The following is a 20,412-nucleotide window of genomic DNA, read 5'->3' as shown; positions in this document are numbered from 1 at the left end:
ACAGTCAATCATCACTTTATCAGCTGCTGTCCCTTCAGGCCCTGAGTGTGTGATTACCACCGACCTGTCATATATCATGTAATCACAACGCCAAGTCACATCCAACCACAAGACAAAATCTGGAGTGTGTGCTGCCTGTGTGAAGAAACTCAAACAAATACCACTCAGCCAATTAAATGTTTATCAAAACGCCTGAATGTCCGTCGACCTGACCGTCTGTGTTTGTTTGACAGCCCTTGTTAAGTTAGTGAAACTAATGAAATCCAGATTGGCTCCCAAGGAGCCGCATATGTTCTCTGGAGAAACACAATTAAGTCCTGCGGCATTTTGTCGTAACTGCAATGTGGTCAAGTCAAGATAACAAGGATGTAAAACATCTCAGAAATGGAGAGGTCAGTTAATAAGGTCTTGCAATCAGGTGACGCCAATCAATGGTCCTCGTTGATGACAAAAGAAAATATAACTTAAGATTATACTTGACAGGAAAGGAGAGGAAACGCCATGTTGTGGCTTAAATCAAAATTAGTGGCCATTGTAGGACTCTCAGGCTCAGCTCTACTTTGTCAGATTTGGCTAATGTTTGCTGATGTAATGCTACAGTAATGCTACAGTAAGAGATTATATCTTAAATATGTTATGTTGTTGTTTAGCCTATTATCATAATGGTGTTTGCATTTAAACCATGGATGTATTATAGGAATTGGATACTGGACTAAAAGATGGTGCCTATTCACTCAAATGAAAATTGCTCACTTGATGCATAAGCCCAAAAAAGTTTCTCAGCCTATAGACTTTATATTGAGCTGACATTGAGTTTCTTCACACAGTTTTACAAATATAAAACCTTTATGGATTAAAAATTCATAACACAGAGTAATAATTGACCTTGTTTGCTGCTCAAAGTGTCCTGTCAGCAGTTTTACAGATGTCTCTTGGTCTACGGGGAAAATGCTTTTGCACTATTGTCAGTGGCCACTGGGGAAAATTGGTAGCAAGGCTGAGTAGCAGAGCCATATTCAGCTCTCTCAATACATCCATGATGTGAACATGCTCACAGTTAGCATTACCTGCTAATGTTTAAAGTGTAGCATTTTGAATATTAAATTCAAAACTCCTTTCCTTTCAAGGAAAGCCCAAAAGAGCATGGTTGTGGCTTATTTAAAGTTATTGGAAGGAACTTTCAATTTGTGTTGATTTTATTGGCCCCTGTGGATAAAAGTGGTAGTGTTTTCCTGGAATGAAGACTGCATTTCCCATGAGCACTACCGCTTCATGTTGTAAAGATCTTGGCTAGAGCGTGCATTTGTTTTGGAAGCGAGTGAAAGAAAGATGCTCCTTCTTTTTTAAACACAGCCGTTTGCAGGATACATAGCAATGAGGTAATGTATCTATTTGTGGCTATGTAAGATTAATAATTGTAATATGATGATGGTGAAACAAGGTAAACTTGTTTATACACCTGGGTAACATGTAAGGTTGCTTTCACATCAAATCCAGCAATGTGGCACCTTTCTGCAGGGTTATGTGGAGGTGTGAGTTTATTTGTGCTTTAGAACGTAACCGCTGTGAGACAATCAGAAAATAGCGTTTTATTTCTTTGATTCTCAGCTCGCTTGTGCTCTCTCTCTCTTTTTCTCATTTTTAAAAATGAGTCACGAAGCTGACTAACTCTGCCGGCTGGAGTTTAACTTTACTTTTAACGTTATGAAATGAGAGAAATGTCCTCCTCCTGTCCTCCCCTCATCCTACAACGTCTCTGCACTCCCTCACGCTACAATGTAACTATGTTTACACTACATGTAATGTAAACATAGGCTCTTCTGGTCTGTGTGCAGTAAATCGTAAAATAGTCTGATTTTAGAAAAACTACAAAGAAATAGCCGATCTTCTCACTGATGGTCTTGTTTGCTTATGTAGGCCATATAGAGGCATCATGAGACTGTTTCATAAACAGCTAAAAGTTCCTTGTAGTAACTTTAATTTCCAAGGCCCCCAGTTCCTGAACTAACAACATAGGAGATGTTGGTGAAGGTGAACAATTCTTTACAACTGTAAAGTGGTTGTTATCCCACTTCAAATTGCTGTGATTCCCTTTCCTGCAGCCTCTATAATTTTTGAGTGATCGTATCAAATGCCTCACAAAATTATACCCTGCTCGCATTCACTCTGAAATATGTCACATTACAGAAGCTAAGGATGCTCTAACCGCCATTTCATTGGGACTATACTGTAAGTGTTCGAAATGTGTAAATTAAAAATGTGTCTGGTTGGTGGTACTTAAGTAATTACCAGAGTCATTAGGATTAATCTTCTGGGGAGAATAAATGTCTTGTACCAAGTATTTCATTCTGCACCATCCAACTAACCTACTGACATTCCCATCCTTATAGCCACACTGCTACTATCATTAAAGGATGCATTGGCAGTTTAGACTTCCATGAATTTGACTAAAATAAGACGGGTAAACACAAATAAATAGCAAGGCTCTTTGTGATTTCCATTTACCCCCTTTATCCTTGACCTCTCTTATTATCTATATCCTCCTCTGTCTCTTGAGAAGAATAGGCAGGAAGAAAAAAAAACAAAAGACGGTTTCCTAGGTGGTTGGGGGGTTGGCGGTGGTTAGAGAAAAAAAAAAAAAGCGAGTACTTGCTGAGTAGCAGTCACCGCCACTGAGAGTTGAGCTGCAGATCTGACAGCGATTGGCTTTCTTCATCAAGGTCAGGACAACTCCTGAAGGAAAACACAGCGCTCTAACTATCAGTGTTTAATCAATGGAGTGTTGAGTCTCTCTTACCGCTTCTCTATTTCTGTTCCCAGTAGGTTGCACGCTCCTGTATGATATGCATCAGAGTACACATATTCATCCAGATGCACTCATGTAAAACACACCACTGACATGCATGGGCGTAGGTTTTGTTTGAACATGGGGGGGGGGGCACATTAAGCGGGGGGTCTGGGAGTCCTCCCCCAGGAAATTTTGAATGTCAAACATTTCATTCCCTGCATTCTGGTGAATTTATAAGCACTAATTTGTGCCTTTTCTGCATCCATTTATGGTTGAAATGTCTTTATTTATGTAAAGGCATCACATTTCAGCAAGATTTCAATTTCCATTATTCATATGGTCATTTTATCCCTGAGTAGTTTAATGTAACCCATGCACGAATCAAATGAGAGAGAGAGAATTCTGTTAATTGCTTCATTCGCTTCAGCTGCACTCTCCCTGCCTCCTGTGGTATCCTGAAGGAAGGAATTATGAATGACCCAACAAACAACTACAATGAGGTGACTATTGTTTCGTCATTGCTTGTGGTCAGACTGAACTGAATAAATGCATTCCATACTTGTAGACCTAACTCACAAACTTACCTTAATAGCCTAAAAACATTTTATAATCTCAGATTGCACCAAAATGTCTCCCGTTCATGTTGAAAACATCAATAATTTAACACTGTCGTATGAATTTATAAGCTATATGTAAATTCCAATTGATCAAATTCAAATGTCAACAAATCACATGCTGCTGTTCTTTTAACTGTCTTCAGACAGCTGCTGTGCAACTAATGCTGGATTAGCTTGTCTGGTGCTATTATAGCTAACTAGCAAGCTTTTAAGGGCAAGTAACTTTACCTTATGATTAGTAAGTAAACTAGCAAAGAACCTTTCTAAAAGTAAACTCAAAAAACATTACTTAGTGGCTCATTAGCTACCATCACAACTCACAACTTACTTGGCTTTTCCTCCTCCTTTTCCCTTCTGGCTCCTCGATAGTTATCAACTTGCAGGCATGCACAAAGCGCCAGAGGAGAGGAGGAGACTCTGTGCTGCTACTGACTGAGATCACAGCACTGTGTGTGTGTGTGTGTGTGTGTGTGTGGTCTGACTTATCCTACTTTCAGAGACACATTCCAGACTAAAGGCCAGTTAAATGGGGACAGCTTGTCCAAGTGGGGACAAAAACTGTGTCCCCAATTAGGGAAAAGCTGATTTTTGGGTCAGTGGTTATGGTTACGGTTGGGTTAATTCTCCAAGAAATAAATGTAATGTCCCCAAATCTATGTAATGCCCCAAAAGTGATGTAAATAAACTATGTGTGTATATGTGTGTGTGTGTGTGTGTGCGTGTGAGAGAGAGAGAGAGAGAGAGAGAGAGAGAGAGAGACTTAAGTCACTTTCAGATTTAAGCCCAGTTGATTGGGGACTGCTTGTGCAATTGAAGACAAAAGCCGTGTCCCCCATTGGTAAAACACTGATTTTTGAATGCATATGTTCTAAATATTGAGGGGGATGTATATTCTGTATCCCTTGCATCCCCCCAAAATCTAGGCATATGCCTGTATGCATTCTTGCCTAGGGCCTTACTTCCTGGTTCGGTAACTGCAAAGCATCAGAACAACATCATTTGAACAGGATAGTGAAGACAGCTAGCAAGATCATTGGTGCCCCTGTTCACAGAGCCTTCAGCATCATCAAGGATCCCCACCACCCTACTCACATGTATTCTCCCTCCTGCCGTCTGGGAAGAAGTACAGGAGCATCTATGCCAAATCCAGCAGAATGCTAAACAGCTTTTACCCGCAAGCAGTCAAGATCATCAACAGACTGTGACACCCCCATGACCATGCCCACCCCCCCGACCTACCCTCTAACTCCTCCATCAGTACTGGTCACTTGTTGACATGAACCAGTTGTCAACATCAAACTGAAACATGCACTTTCTCTCTAACTGCACTTTAAAGCACCGTACAGCTAACTGTTCTTTTTTTGTTTGTCTTTCTCTTGGGATTTATATGCTTTTATCATTTTTTTAAGGGGATTTTTAGATGTATATCTTTATCCTTTCTTTTGTTGTTGCACTACTGTTGGCTGGGAGGAACAACATTTCATTTTTATATGTATGCAAGTACACAAGGAGATGACAATAAACTAAATCTTGAATCTTGATTGATGGAATTCGGATAATGCAGAGGTAAACGTTTAGTGCTTGTTTTTCCACTGTGTCACAAAAGGATGATAGAGGATAGCAGGTTGGTGAGTGTGTGTGTGTGTGTGTGTTTGTTTGTCTGCATGTATTGAATCTTAATCGAACTGTAGGTCACACTCAAAAGGGTATGGAAACAATACAGGTCCCTGTGGAATTGTGTGCGTAAATGTTAATGATGTGTGTTTGTGCATGCACAAGTAAAAGAGTTTACATATGTACAGTATGTTTGTTTACTTGTGAATTGCTTCCAAAGGCTGTGTTCTGGTTGTTGTATCAGGTACTCTGCGCTGCGATTTTAAATATAATAAAAGTGGAAAATGTTATGTAATAAAGTTAAAATCTGACACAGTGCATTTGCTTGTGTTACCTTTCTTTCCAAAGATCCATCGCTTGTGCATGCTGGTGATGAAGAAGATCGGTGTCTGGGTGAGACACATGAGGAAATCTGTGATTGCAAGATTAATGATGAAAATGTTGGATGGTGTCCGCAAACTCCGGCTCCTGCACACACACACACACAAACAGCTGTTGAAATATTGTCATTAATGTTGGACCATGAATAATTGAACATCATCATCACATATATTAATATCACAGATACACACAAATACTTGGCATTGAACAAGTTCTCTGAAGGAAGCTCACTTATAATCTGAAGCTGAAGTGTAAAAAAAAAAAGTACCTGCAGAAAGCATACATGACCAGGAAGTTTCCCAGAAGGCCTGTGATGCCCACAGCCAGGATGACAACACCAATGGTGTAGTGAGCATGGTCTGGGACGTCTACCGTTGGAAATGGGTGGCTTGGAACCAAGGAACCCTAGCAACAGAGAAAAAACAAGAAGGGATGGATTAACATGAATCAAGAAATCCTGATATCAAATCATGATGGGATAGAGATGTAATCCAAAAACAATGCCGATTTCACCGTATGTCTCATGATCACTGCTGTCAAGTAAATTTGACAGCTTATTGCCAGAATGGTATTGAAAAATTCACAGGCTTTGGAAAGAGAAAGATATTTTCACATTAAAAAAATATTTATTCTGTGTTTCAGCTCTACATGTTTTTTGGCATAAACAGGTCTGTTATTAACATTTAAACCCATAAAACTGTACTAGACTATACTAATTCAACATGTGGCTATTCTTTGGTTCATACATATTAAAACTGTACTTCAGTCAGTCAGCCAGTGTGACATAAAGCCTATAAAGTAAGAGATACTACCATCAATCACATAACACCATGCGCAAATAGATTCCATTCAAATAATACAGGAAATTTTATAGTATTTTCAGTATAATAATTAGGGTAATAATAATTGGTTTGGCGTGTTATTATGAGGTTTAAAAAGACCATTAGGTAGCTTCATGCAGCCTACAGTAAGTAAGTACCCACTTTAAACAGTTGATCCTATTTCAAAAGATGAGAGCGAACATAAAAGTGTCTGTGCTCCAGTAACTGTTTCTTTTCTGAAGGTCATGAAGAGATTAACTTCTATCGACCTGTCAGCATGTAATGGAGGCCAGGGTTTCCATTACCTTAAATACTTCATAAGGATTTATGTGGGGATGATTGACAAAGAACAGATTTTTTTATGTATTTAGTCAAACATTTGGTAACTTTCTTTGCTGTGGAAGAAGCAGAGGGGGTTCAGGAAGCGCAGAGGGACTGGCCGTCCTGCCTGTGTAAAAAAAGAAACATTAAGCAGTGGGTAAATATTTTTATTACTATTTTATTACATACTATTTTTGTATGGTGTCATGTAAATATTTATTATTTCCTATGGTTGTGGTCTTGTCTGCCTAAATACCTGCAGCCGGGTGGGTATATAAGGCAACTATTTGCTTTTAATGGAGGTTGGTGTTGGTGTGTCTCGTGGTGTCTGTATGGAAGACAAGAAATGCCACGACTGGTGCTTTGCATTTTACCTCCATCTCATTCCTCTCTGTGTGAAAACGTAAAGCCACTACTGGTCAACTGGACACAGCAACAAAAAAAACCTTATAAGGCTCCTGGCACAACTTACATAAGCTTACACTATATGTAAATGATGGGGTTTGAAAGGCCACATTTACGCAACAGAACAAGTAAAATGGCTAAGGAGCGGAGATATAAAGAGGTCATAGAAGGTATATTTAGATCTTAAGTTATATTTACATTCACAGTGAATAAAGGTATAATGATACCACAATGGCAAAAAAGAACTGAGTATGTTTTCAGATGGAAATATCTGCAACAATTCATCATAACTGCAAATTAATATATTTTGCATGTAAAGTAGTTTGTACATCATTCAGATGAATGTGGTGGAATGAAAAATATATGTGTATGAGTATTTTTTTACCTCCTGCAAATAAGACATTCTTGTTTGTTTTTTGCCTTAATAACTTATTTTGCACAATGATGTTATAAAAATCTTATTTCATACATCTTGAAATGACTTCAGAAAAGGTGCTAAAAATTGTTGCCTTTTTCAAGGAAAGGGAGCCTACTTACAATTCATTAAATGTTTTTATATTCTAACTCTTTTAAGTCACTTTGCAAACCCAACAAGGAGCCCAAAGATGCCTTGTGGGTCTCTTCCTGATTGTTAACTCCTGTTGAACTTTGCACATAGAGACCTTGTATTTTCCACACTGTGTGATATACAGCACCATAAACTCACATACACACACATACACAAACACACACACACACACACACACACACAAATGGTTACCAGCCCAGGGTTTATAGTCAGAGGAAATTAGATTTAATCAGTATGGATCAGCCTCAGTGATAACTCCTCATAAAGACCCACAGGGACTATATGATGTCATGAAAGAAAATCAAACTCTGAGTGGAATACCGGTGGTACTAGCTGAGTGATGCTGACCTACTCAATGAACTATTTTGAACAAAGAACTACAGTATTTAACTTAGATTTTCATGTTTTTATCTTTGTTGAAGGGTTGACATGACTGTGTGTAACTAATTTACTTCCTTTTGCAGACTTACTGCTTCATCCAGATGTGTTTCTACTTTGTGATGTTTAATCTGTGATCTTCTACTTTCTATTTGCTAGTTTAAAGAATGTGGACATATTTATGTTGTCTATAAATGACCTCTCTACAACATGATACAATACAATACGACTTTATTGTCAGCTTACACTAAAATTCATACTGTGAATTTTTGTGGACTATGTTCATGTTGATGAACATGTGCTGAAAAATACTGATCAATAGAATATAAAATAAAAACACTGCATCCAAGTTATGAGTGCATGTAGTTTTCTACCACCTTTAGGACACATTCAGTGGTGGAGGAAGTATTCAGAGGACATAACATACACATTTCCAGGTCTATATTTATGTTTTGGGGCTCCACTGGAATATCTTTACATGATTTACAGTAGGGATGTGCAGAGAACCCAGTATTTGTATTTGTATCTGTATTTGTTGAGGCAGCAAAATGATTTGTGTTTGTATTTATTTTATATTTGTATTTATATTCGAGTTATAAAAGTGGAAAGAGGCTTGAAAATCCTGTTTTGTTTTTATTACCTTTTTAATTTTAGAAAATTAAAGTGTTACAATAAGTGTTCATGAATACATTACCTTAAGAAGGTAGTCATAAACCACTGCACCTACTACTGAGCAAAAACTCATCGCCTCATTGCAGACAGACATCTACTTATTCATACACCCATAACACAGAGACAGCACACCATGTAACATGTAGGGAAGAACTTCAAAGGCAATTATTGCTTTGCACTTTTCATTTATTGCCTATTTTTTACAACCTAACTTTGTGGAAAGGAGAAGGGGAAGAACAGGTTATGTTCACTCCCAACTCCAGGAGTGATGTCCTGATAAGGAAATGTGCGTCATGTAGCAGGTGGATGTGACTCCCCTCGTTGGGACCTGCTGATAGACAACAGCGGAGCAGAGGACAGAGATTGAGATAGTGATGTAACCGACCTGTGCGCTGGTATTTGACATGTTTTTTGTTTCTTCCTGAAAACAAATAATTTTTGAAATATTTGTATGAAACAAATATTCGTAAAAAAAAAAAAAACCAAAACAAAACACTATTTGTGCTTTGCCGAATAACGTATTTGTATTCGGACACATCCCTAATTTACATTTAAAAAAACTTCTTATTTATCTCATACTGACACTTAATTGTAGTCCCTCAGTTCAGCCTCTGTCTGAAACTGCCATTTTAGCTCCTGTCTCTTTAAGGGTCCTCTCCCGATGAGCCCACTCTATTTCTGATTGGTTATCTCCTGGAAGCTGCATCTCTGAAGACTTCTGGCGCCTCAGTAGGCTACGTAAACAAACAGTAGTGGTAGGATTTTACTTCTTTTTCTCATTCCTTACTCAAAAGTGAAACTTCTCGCATCCATCTGTATGTGTTTGAGCCCGAATCCAATCTGAAATATGTGAGTTGACAACATGAACAGCATATGGAACAACTTTAGCAACAAAGGCTACAGAGCAGACAGCCATTTGTGGGAATGCGTGAACAACTTGACCTCATAAAGCTTCATTTATACTCCTGAGTGGACATGCACATGGACAGCTGCGGACACCTTGTTGATGTGTTTATACTACCTTCTGTGGTCCACATGGAGGACGCGTTCCACACATGTGCAGTAGATTGCCGTCTACAGGAACACAGCGTGGACACAACAAATTGCAGGTACGCGGATGTCCACACAGAGCCTACAAGTAAAAGTCCTGCATTGAAAATATAAGTATGTGGGTATTATTATGTATTTAGTATCAAAAGTAAAAGTACTATTATCTGATATTATTGGATTATTACTACTGATGCATTCATGTGAAATCATAATCTGTAAAATAATTTATAACTAAAGCTGTCAAATAAATGTAATTGAGCAAGAAGTGCAGCACAGTAGAAGTATAAAGTCGCATAAAATGGAAATACTCAAGTAAAGTACATGTACCTCAAATTTGTAGGCTACTTAAGTACAGTACTTGAATAAATGTGCTTAGTTACATTCCACCACTGCACCATTGAAATATTTATAAAGCTAAAAAATCGAGTTTATTTTTTGTGGATCCCCAAAAGCTGACTTTTTGTCAGCGGTTTTCACTTGACAGCAGTATTCTGCACCTCAGAGCACACAGCACCATCTGAGAATTCATTTCAGAAATTTTGACACACACACCCATGCATTAACCTTTTTCTTTTGTCTCTCACTGTATTTCCCTCAAGCAGATGCACACCCACATACACAAACAGAAATGCACTCACCAAGAATACTTCCACTGAGCTAAATCTTTCTTAGTTTTCAACTGGAACACACGCATCTTCTTTCATTAATCCTGGCAGCCGCACTTAAGCATGCACGTGTGTGTGTGTGTTCGTCTGTGTCTGTCTGCTTACACACATGTGCTTGAGTGTCCAACATCTGTTTCAGCGGTCGTACTTTTCTGCAGAGTCACAAGCTCTCATTGCTGAGAGGAGGACATTTGAATAGTGTCGTAGAAAGTGATGGAGTGGTTATGTAAGCAAATGAGTGAAAAGGTCATGGGGATGTGTTACCGAAAGAGGGGACAAGTGCAGTGAAGGTGGTATGCAGATGTGGTGTGTGTGTGTGTGTGTGGAATGTAAACACACTTAGATCCGGTCCGACGCCGTCATCAGTGATGTGATGGATCACACTCAAGGTCTCCCTCCCTGCCTGCTTTGTTTCCTCCCCAATCTGGTTTCTCCTTTTCACATGGCTGCCACTCTCCCAGCTGGATCTCTCTCTCTTCTCTGCTATCGCTGCTGATTCCCAATCCTGAATAATTCCCCCCTTCACAACTGTTCCTCTGTTCCCGAAATCACTCCTTTCCTCCTTCTTGCTTTCTCTCATGTTGTCTGTTTCCCAGCTCAAGCTGCTCGGGGCCAGATTAATGCAGATCACACAGCAGGGAGGAAGGAGATGCACAGTGAGCAGCAAGCAAAGGCAACACGACATGGAAGTCCATATATTGGTGTGGGATTTAAATTTGGAAATGGTGGGTGTCTGTCTCTCTGAGATGGGCACAACACATCTGTACTGTATGTCTGCGAGCATGTGCTGAAGCCAAGGTGCCAGCATTTCTGTTTTGGTTTTTTTTCATCAGTGGAGAGCAAGTAATGTGGATGTAAATGGTCTAGTGACTGTCTAATGCACAGCGAATTAAATTCAAAGAAATTGAGAGAGAGAAGGACGAAGATCAGGAAGACAAGAAGAGCAGTGACAGACAGAGTGAGATTTAAACATCCATTGTAGGAATTAAATCTGAAAAGAAACACATGCCTGTACATGCAAGGATAAACAGCCAGGCACACTTGGGTATGCATGTTTAAACACTTACAAAGACATGTAAATGCAAAGACTTTTGCTTATTGGCAACATACTATATGTGCACACACACACACACGAGTTTGTGTGCACGCATAGAAAATGTAGCCAAGACTAATTGACTAAACGTGGCTGAGGGGGCTTCACTCAAAAAGTCCAAATAATGACACCACAAAGAAATGTGTTCATTCATTAGAAATAAGTCTTTATAATCTGTGTCAGGTATAAAAGATAGCTGTGAAACAATGTGATTCAATGGTTGTGCATTAACAGTAAATGAAGCTACACTTGCATATAACCTGGGCTATAGGCATGACTCATTATTGTGCAATGGCCACTGAGAATTCTGGGTTCTGATAGGCTTGAGGGTGGCCATTAATTTCTAGTGACCACACAGTCTGGACACCTATGAATGTATGTATGTATTTGCTTTCTTAGTGCATACATTTGCCATATTGTGACATATCAATATTGGAATGATTTTTTGTTAAAAGATATAACCAGTGCTTTTTTTTTCTTATTGTCTTACTGTTATAAATCTCACATGTAGAGCCAAACCAACAATGAGGTGATCCTATTTATCAATATTGTGTGCGTATCCAAAACCTGATATATCTACATCTTCTGTGGACTTCTGCTGTCCAAAAACTATTAAAAACAAATCAGTGAGCCACACTGTTGCACTGGGTGACATTCGCCCTGAGGAGTTTGGACACATTTGTTTGTTCAGAAACCGCTCCAAAGACTAATAACAGCGATCATGTTTTCAGTCCCCAATGATGTAGCTAACTGACATGTTTTTAATAGTTTATGACAACAACAGAGGTCTACAGCTCAGAGGAATATGATATCAGGCTTTGGATACACACACAATACTTGTAAGTACATCAATCCATTGTTGCTTTGGCTCTTCACATGAGATTTGTTGTTTTATTTATTGCCCAGCCCTAAAGTATTCACTTGTGAAAAGTAAATCCTGCTCTTACAAGATGATGGAATGTGTGAAATTTTAACAAGCTGCTTGTGTGTATGAATATGTATAAATGCTTGTGTGAACTTCTGAAAGGTTAAGAATGCTTAGTGACAGTTATGGAAACCATGTTTGTGTGTCTGAACATTATGTTCCTGTGTGAAAGAGAAACAAAGAACATCTGTTCATGCTGAAGCATATCCTGCCATATCTATTTGGGTATAACCACACATAGAGTAGTCACAACAACTCCTAGAGGTTGGTGTGAAAGAGATAAATGAGTAGCTCACTCCTCTGCAGCAGCTCGTATGTCTGTATCAAGTGTGAGTGAGCCATGCTCTGAGCATTTAAGAAAGTGTGCCAATACCGTATTGAGAAACTGTTTCTTTCTTCATTGAAGTCAAGTGCAAGAGGTGAATTTCCATGACATTTTGGGGGGCTCATCTGGGATGCCAATCTCATTCCTGAAGGAATGAGACTGGCATCAGGTTGAATCTGTGCACAGCTGGTGAAAAGCCAGAAAGTCTACCTCCCCTGAGGAAGGTTCCTAAATGACTCTGATGACAAGAGACTGCCTGTGAGGATTATAGAACGGTTTGAATGACACGGCATCTGAAAATTAAATGAGTATACAGTATTGAAGACCATGAAAAATGTCTGAGAGGTAAAGACAGACATTGAGGACCCATTGCATCCACAACAGCCTGTTCTCCCTGATGCCCTCAGGTAGGAGGTACAGGACTCTCAAATTATGCACCAGCAGACAGAGGAACAGTTTCTTTCCCCAGGCCATTAGACTACTAAATAAATAACACACAAACACACACACACACACACACACACACACACACACATACACACAGACACACACACACACAAACATTATCCCCCCTACACATGCACACCACACAGACACACACACAAAAAATGCAATCTAACCTCTGAGCAACATTCTGACCAATGATTGTATATGCAACCTTTTTGTGCCTATGTCTTTTTATATATATGTATATATCTTTTTTAAAATATATATACATTTATATTTTGTTATTTTATTTTATATGTCTTTTTATATATATTGGCCTCCCAGCCAATGTATTTCGCACGATTGTACTTGTATAACCGGAGTGACAATAAACATCTTGAAACTTGATCATTCCGTTAGCGGTGATGACCCATTGACAAAGGAATTAATGAATAATGTCAATTGAATGTCTGATTGAGTGATTAAGAACCCAAACTGAAATCAAAGGGTCAGATCGCTTGGGTCGTGCACGATAAAATGGGTAAAGGTCAAAGTAAAGAAGTTCCTAAAGTTATCAAGATGTGTGAAAATGATGAGTGATAAACATGGACTAGAGACTTGCAGGCAGTTACAGTTGTCAATTGAACACTGTGTGTTTGCTGAAAATGGCAGTTTCGGTTTGAGTCAAATTGAGAAATTACAAAGAGGGCTTGAAGAATGTAATCATAAAAAAGGGAAAAAGAAAGTAAGGGTGGATTGAAAAGCATTTTTTCTGTGGAAAAAAGAGGCAGAATATAGAGACAGGCAACAAAAACAAGAAAGACAACCTAAAACACAAAAATAAGGGGAAAAAGAGGGGAAACTAATCAATGTCCCCAGTTTTCTCTCCATAAAGACTTTGACCTCCTCTCGATGCCAGCTGTCCGTCAGCACCAGGTCCGCTTCCAGACCAGTCACCGCATCCAGAGGCAAGCCAACCAGACACACGTCTGGGCCCGTGTGACAGGGTTTGAAATGACCTGGACCGAATAGCGATGGGAGTCTTCAGCCTCCTTCATATTCTACAGACTCAGCCCAAGAAATGATGTCAAAACAAACAAAAGCGGGTACAATCTACAACCCCCCTCCAAACACACCAGAGGCATAGAAAGAGGAGAAATGACAGAGGTTCCCAACCCCAGAGAAGACGGCGGAGAAATAATGTATGTCTACCGCCGTTGGACATGGGAAGAAATGGCCTCCGTAGCAAGCGAACTCCCTGATATATGCAGCCAAGGGGGACAGGAATATGTGATTATCCCGCGCTAAATCATTGAACAATACGAGACTATGCTATCCATGCTGGAAAAATCCAGATATCAGCAGCAGCAAGAGCCACTTGAAACAAAGAAAATTAAGTGAGAGACTCCAAATGGCCCAGTCACAGGCCATCAAAATGCCAAAGAGGGGACGGGACAGAGATCGAGGGCGAGGCAGAGGACATGCACACTCCAGAGGGCCTCATGGCGGAAACAAAGAAGGCTGCTGGAATTGTGGAAGCCTAGATCATTGGGACAGAGACTGTCCAAAAGGACATTGACAGAGGCATAGACAGAGAACCTCCCAGAAAGGTGACTGTGACCCACCTACAGGGGGACCAGTACTACGATGATGAGGCATGACGGGCAGTGGAGGCAGAGGAGGCCAACATTTCTAGTAAACGCACCCCTACACACCACACACTCACACACTTAGAAAACTGACAAACACATTCAAATGACAAGCATTTCAAAATGGCAAGGTTCTCAGGTACAGAGATATCACATTTCTGGTAGATTCTGAGGCAACAGTATCAATAATAAAACAAGGTGAGTTTCTGACTCCTCCTAAATAGAGCAGTAGATATATTTACACTGTAGGAGCAGCAGGCACTGCAGTGAAAGAAGTATATACTACCCCTCTAAGAGTCACCACAAGTGATGGAGATACACTCAAACACTCTTTTCTGTTTTCCAAATGCTGCCTAGTAAATATATTGGCAAGAGATTTAATGTGTGCTGTTGGGTTAATTCTGTATTGCACTGAAGAGGGCATAAAGGTAACCAGGAAACAAGCAAACATAGGCCAATTTGTGCAAATGGGACAAAGCAAGCCCCTGTACATCTAACAATGGGACCTGATATCAACTGGTCTATTGCCTCAGAACTATTATCAACAGCAAACACACTGATGTCTGACTCCCACATGTTTATGAAACCAGCTGACCTACATTGCACAGAAAGGGGGAGTGAAAAAGGGGGAGACAGATTTTGAAAAGAGTTGGTTCAAGAAAGGACAGGAAAGTGATTTGTTAAGTAGTAATATATTATATTGGAATGATGAAATGTTTGCATTGTCGGTAAACATGACCACTGCGATCACTAAATCCTTCCATGTCTGCTGGTCACACCCACATGTGTCACTGGCCAAATCTCCTCTATTTGAGTACTCGTCAGATGGACAAACAAGGGAGAAAGAGTGCAATATTCACCCTTGCTAAAAACATACAGATGCCCATTTGTGAGTTCATTCACCAGAGTGAGATCTTTACATTTAAAACCTCAAATTCAAATCTGTGTTTTCCCAGCCCTGCAATAAATTCACAAGAACTAAAAAAATGTACCAAAGAGTCTGTGGGCTAATGGTAAATATGATCTAGGGCTAGTGAAGGGGGTGCCGCCCCTCTGAGTGACACCTAAAAGCACTTACTGACCATGTCAGCAACAATACCCACTAAAGCCGTTGATGGAATCACACCAATGTTCAATAGTTTGCTATCAGCGGGAGTAATTGCGCCATGTTCTAACTCACTTGTCAGAAACCTTATTTTTCAACTCAGAAAAGAACAACGTGAGGGTCCAAGTTTACCTGCAGGTAGTGTTTTGACATATTATATAGATGACCCAGTGATCTGTTCACCTACCAAATGAACCATGCAAAACTGTCACAGTGACACTACTGAAATATTTAGCAGAACAAAATCACAAGTCTAGCCAATTTAAATTGCAGTTTGTATTCCCCACAGTGACATTCCTTGGGCATGAGATCTTAGAGAAGGGCAAATCTCCGAGCCCTAAAAGAGTGGAGACTATCCTAAAAATTCCAAAACCAAAGACAAAACATCAATTGATGTAATTTTTAGGCATGACGGGCTACTGCAGACAGTGGATCTGTGATTATGCCTCACTGGAAGCTCAACTCCTAGCCATAACAAATGGACATGGCCTCAAACTGATTGACCCGGTGACTTGGACCCCAAGTCACAAGTTACGAGCAGGTCGTTTATCAGCCTGTCAATAAGTTGACAGATAAATGGTTTTCAGCAACTTCAGAGGCATTGTTTGCCAGCTAACACACTCTAATCAACTGCAGAGCAATCAGAGGACATGAACTCAAAGGGCAACCCGCATGCACACACAGACACACACAGACACACACACACACACACACCCACACACACACACACACTGTCACTACCTCTTTTTAGAGACACACAAACACATCAGCACTCACTCACATGCATGATTTTTTTCAACAGACACACCCCTGCAAACTAGTGTGTGTGCATGCATACACACCTACAAAGATAAGCATCGATTCATTAAACCCATATTTTTATAATTGTGCAGAGATCGTAGATTAGATAGATGATTAAGGGGGGAGGAAGAAACAAACAGTGGTTAAAGGAAAAGGGAGCTCCAGAGAGAAACACAGAGAAAACCTAGAGAGTTTTTTAAATGAAAACCACACTTATTCCTCGGTAGAAGATCCCATCTGTTTCAGTAGAAGCTGCCCCCAGGCAACACTTCAGTATCAGCTTTCTCAGCACTCCCACCATGAAGACAAGACCACAAAAACTACAGTCACTGAAGCCTGCAGGTCTGAGCATCAAAGTCAGAGTCCAAACTGAACCATTCCCACTTGTTGAACTACATTTACCGTGGCAGTGCACCCATGTGTTTCTCAGTGTATCTTTCAATCAGCTGTTTCTCTCTCAAAGCATATAATGTCTGTCTGGGCTCCTGGGGCAAAGTTAAGGCACCGTACTTTCTTTTTATGCCATTTTTTTTTTACATACAGTACAGAGGATTTACTGTAGACCAGTGGATACACTTGATCTACACATCTGTATAAAAGGATTTTCCTCAAGGCTAAATGTGTAAACTAATCCCACTCTCAGATAGAGACGGAGACAGAGATATGGAGTCTGATTCATCCATGAGACTTAGTAATGAAAACATTCTTCATGCTAGTAACCTGACTTTGTGAACTTTCCAGGAGCAATAATGTGTCAGAGTTGGCATGATTTTTTTGAAATAAAAGAATGTTAAAATCACCTCTGACAGGGCTTATATGGGATTTATGGCGTAATAATATAGAACTAAAAAAGATAAATGTCATAAAGTACAAAACTATATCACAAAACGTCCCCTGGGATGTTACAGAAGTTCTGACAGGAGGCAGATTAAAATAATTATGAGCAATATTAACTACATGGATGGCGTTTTTCCACACAGATGCTATGACAAAAAAAAGACGGGCACTTTCACCCTAGACGTGACACATACCAACACCCACAGCAGCTTTTTAACAACCATTTCATGCACTGCAACAAGCAGAAGAAACACCAGAGATAACGGGAGTTGCGCCTTGTTCCTGCCTTCATTCAAGTGAATGAACGGAGCGCAGATGCGCAGAAGAGGATGATGTGATTCATTCATTCACTGAGTTAACATCTCGCTCGCTCACACCTTGCTCTACTCTATTCCTCAAATTTCATGAATGATCTGGTGGAGTAAAAAAGAAAACCCGGCCGTTTCTTTGGCTGTTTTGCTGGGTTTGGCGAATTTGCGTTTGGCTGCTCTGTACTCGGATCTTGGCGCGTTTACGCATCGCTGCGGCGCACAGAAGCTCTCCAAAGTCCCACCGCGGGGTATTCCTTCCAGCCACCATTTAAAAAAACAAAATAAAAGAGGAAGCAGGATACTTACAGCTGTGGCGACTGGAGACAGCTCCATGAGCCGGTGCGGACTGATGGAGCTGATGTTCCAGGGTGCCCGGGTGGTCGCGTCCGGTGTGGGGATCCCCGGTCCAATTAGCAGCCTAGAATCCATTCTGGGTCCACGGCAGTTAATGAAAAGCGGTTGTGTGAGAGAGAAATGGACCGTAGAGGTGTTGAATCAAGATAAGGTGGTCTAGGAGTCCAAGTGGCCAGTCATCATCGCCGCCCTCTCATATCCCGCTCTGACAGAGCCACTGGTAGTACAGCAGCTGTGGAAGGGTGGGAAAGAGTTGCTCTCTCTCTCTCTCTCCGTCTTTCGTCCAATCCCTGCTCCAGGGATGCCTCAGAGTGTGTCAGTATCCAACCGGCACGTGACCGACCTTCATCGTTGAAATGTGGTTGAAATAATGTCAGTTGTCGTTGCAACGTTGAAATAACGTTGAAACAACGTTTAATGCTAAATGGTCGTAAAAGGGTTAACAAAATACTTATAAATCAACGTTGTAATTTTAACAAGATCATGTTTTCAACAACATACAAAATACACCTCTGCCTTTTAAATTATTAATATGATCATTGTTATTATGTTATTAGCATTATATTATATTTTGATCATAAAACCACTTCAAAGTTTAATATCTTAAAAATAGAAAATAATAATAACAATAATAATAATAATAATAATAATAATGATAATAATAACTATTATTATTATTATTATTATTATTATTATTTAATGTATATATAATAATTGTATATTATATTAGACTATTGTTATATGTGAAGTTATGTTCCTATATGTTTTAGATATAATATAGAAATCTGGCATTTTTTATTTTTCTCTTCCATCCAGAGCCAGAAAGACCCAAGTGGTGACGAAATCCCACGAGATTATACGACACTGTGGACAGTGTAATAGCTCTTCACATGTTTTTATATGGGTCAGTGGTAGCAAAAAGGCGAGAGCATGGCAAAGAGATAAAATTATATTATATACCACAGCTGTTAAAGGTAAGTTAAGTCAATATTTGAAAGGAATAACATTATTTCATTTATATATGGAAAGTGATATGATTAAGACGCATGATGCCAATGCCTGGTAAGTTAAAAACTTACACTACATTTGCCAGCTAAATTAGCTAGTTAACGTAGTGGTCAGGAAACAAACAATGTGTGTTTCAATGCAGAAAGTTGTGGATTTCCTTATTTAAAACTATATGTGAAACAGCAAATAAACAGATTCAGCATTTCCCAGTGTCTCCATCATTACGCTGGACATCATCAGTAGTGCAAGATTTCTCCCATTCCTGCAAATACATGTGTAGGCTAATGTTAACATTAACATTAACAGCTAGCACGCTAGCTAAAATTAGCTAACAATTAATGTTATGTGATAAGCACAAGCAGCTAAACACTGTACAGTTTAAGTATTAATACACATTGTGTTTTAAAGTTTACAAGTCACACGCTCTCCTTCCAGGCTCTTTGAAGCGGTCAAAATTATTGTATCCAGCTGTTAGCATTCATAAGATTGTCTGTTTATGTTTTTGAGCTCCATATCATGTGTGACAGCTTGGCAGCTTGACATATTCTGTTTCTGCAGTAGATACATTGGAAGATGCTCTGGATTCATTTTCACTTGTCATTGATTTATTTCCGCCTTTGTAGAAAAACACGTTACACAGAACGTCGTGCCTTCAGAAACTCCTACAGGTTAAACTGGACTAACGACTAACTAACTAACTAACTAACTAACTTTTAGGGCTGACTGACTAACACACTCACTATAAACAGACTTTAAGACAGTCGCTAGCCTTGCAACATTAATGCTACAAATGCAAACAACACATAATGCAACACTCCATGTAGAAGTCTGTTTTACACATGTGAACATGTAATTGTCTAGCCGTTAGCGGAGTGTGTATGCAAATTAACATATAGACCGACATGTGTAACCAGTCAAAAATATTCTCAGTGGTTAATCATTGCCATCCCTTACCTGGATACTGCTGCATAGTATTAGCTAACCACAAACATACATAGAGTTAATGACTTGCTTTGAGATCTGATGGGATGCTACTTTTTCAGCGCAATGCGATGTTCTCACACACACACACACACACACACACACACACACACATTCATTTCTCTGTAAGCAGACACAGCCACTTCTTTAAGACACATCAGGAGAGTGAATGAATGAATTGTTCACTTTTTTTAAAAAATCAATCAGAAAGCATTTTGTGGAAAAGTCAAACATTCAGTGGTCTTGCCCTAAAAAAAGACTAAAAAAAAGACTTAGGCTAAGTCCAGGCCTGCACTCAGCAGCTATTCAGAGGTAAG

The 20,412-nt window shown here is 39.6% G+C and overlaps 1 protein-coding gene across 1 annotated transcript in view; it reads right to left on the bottom strand.

The window, feature by feature from the left end:
- The window catches only part of LOC137172225 (melanopsin-A-like), a 38,242-nt gene extending 19,929 nt beyond the window's left edge, over nucleotides 1–18,313 (bottom strand). The window contains exons 1-3 of the mRNA XM_067576526.1: nucleotides 18,059–18,313; nucleotides 5,669–5,805; nucleotides 5,354–5,487 (exon numbers count right to left, since the gene is read on the bottom strand). Of these exons, the coding sequence (XP_067432627.1) occupies nucleotides 5,354–5,487; nucleotides 5,669–5,805; nucleotides 18,059–18,181 (394 nt within the window). The 5' untranslated portion in view covers nucleotides 18,182–18,313. The remainder of the gene's footprint in view (nucleotides 1–5,353; nucleotides 5,488–5,668; nucleotides 5,806–18,058) is intronic.
- Between the last annotated feature and the right edge of the window lie 2,099 nt (nucleotides 18,314–20,412).

The sequence above is a fragment of the Thunnus thynnus genome, chromosome 20 (assembly GCF_963924715.1).
Source record: "Thunnus thynnus chromosome 20, fThuThy2.1, whole genome shotgun sequence".
Taxonomy (NCBI): Eukaryota; Metazoa; Chordata; class Actinopteri; order Scombriformes; family Scombridae; genus Thunnus; species Thunnus thynnus.
Note: the sequence above shows the minus strand (reverse complement) of the source record. Positions and strands in the feature narration are given on the sequence as shown.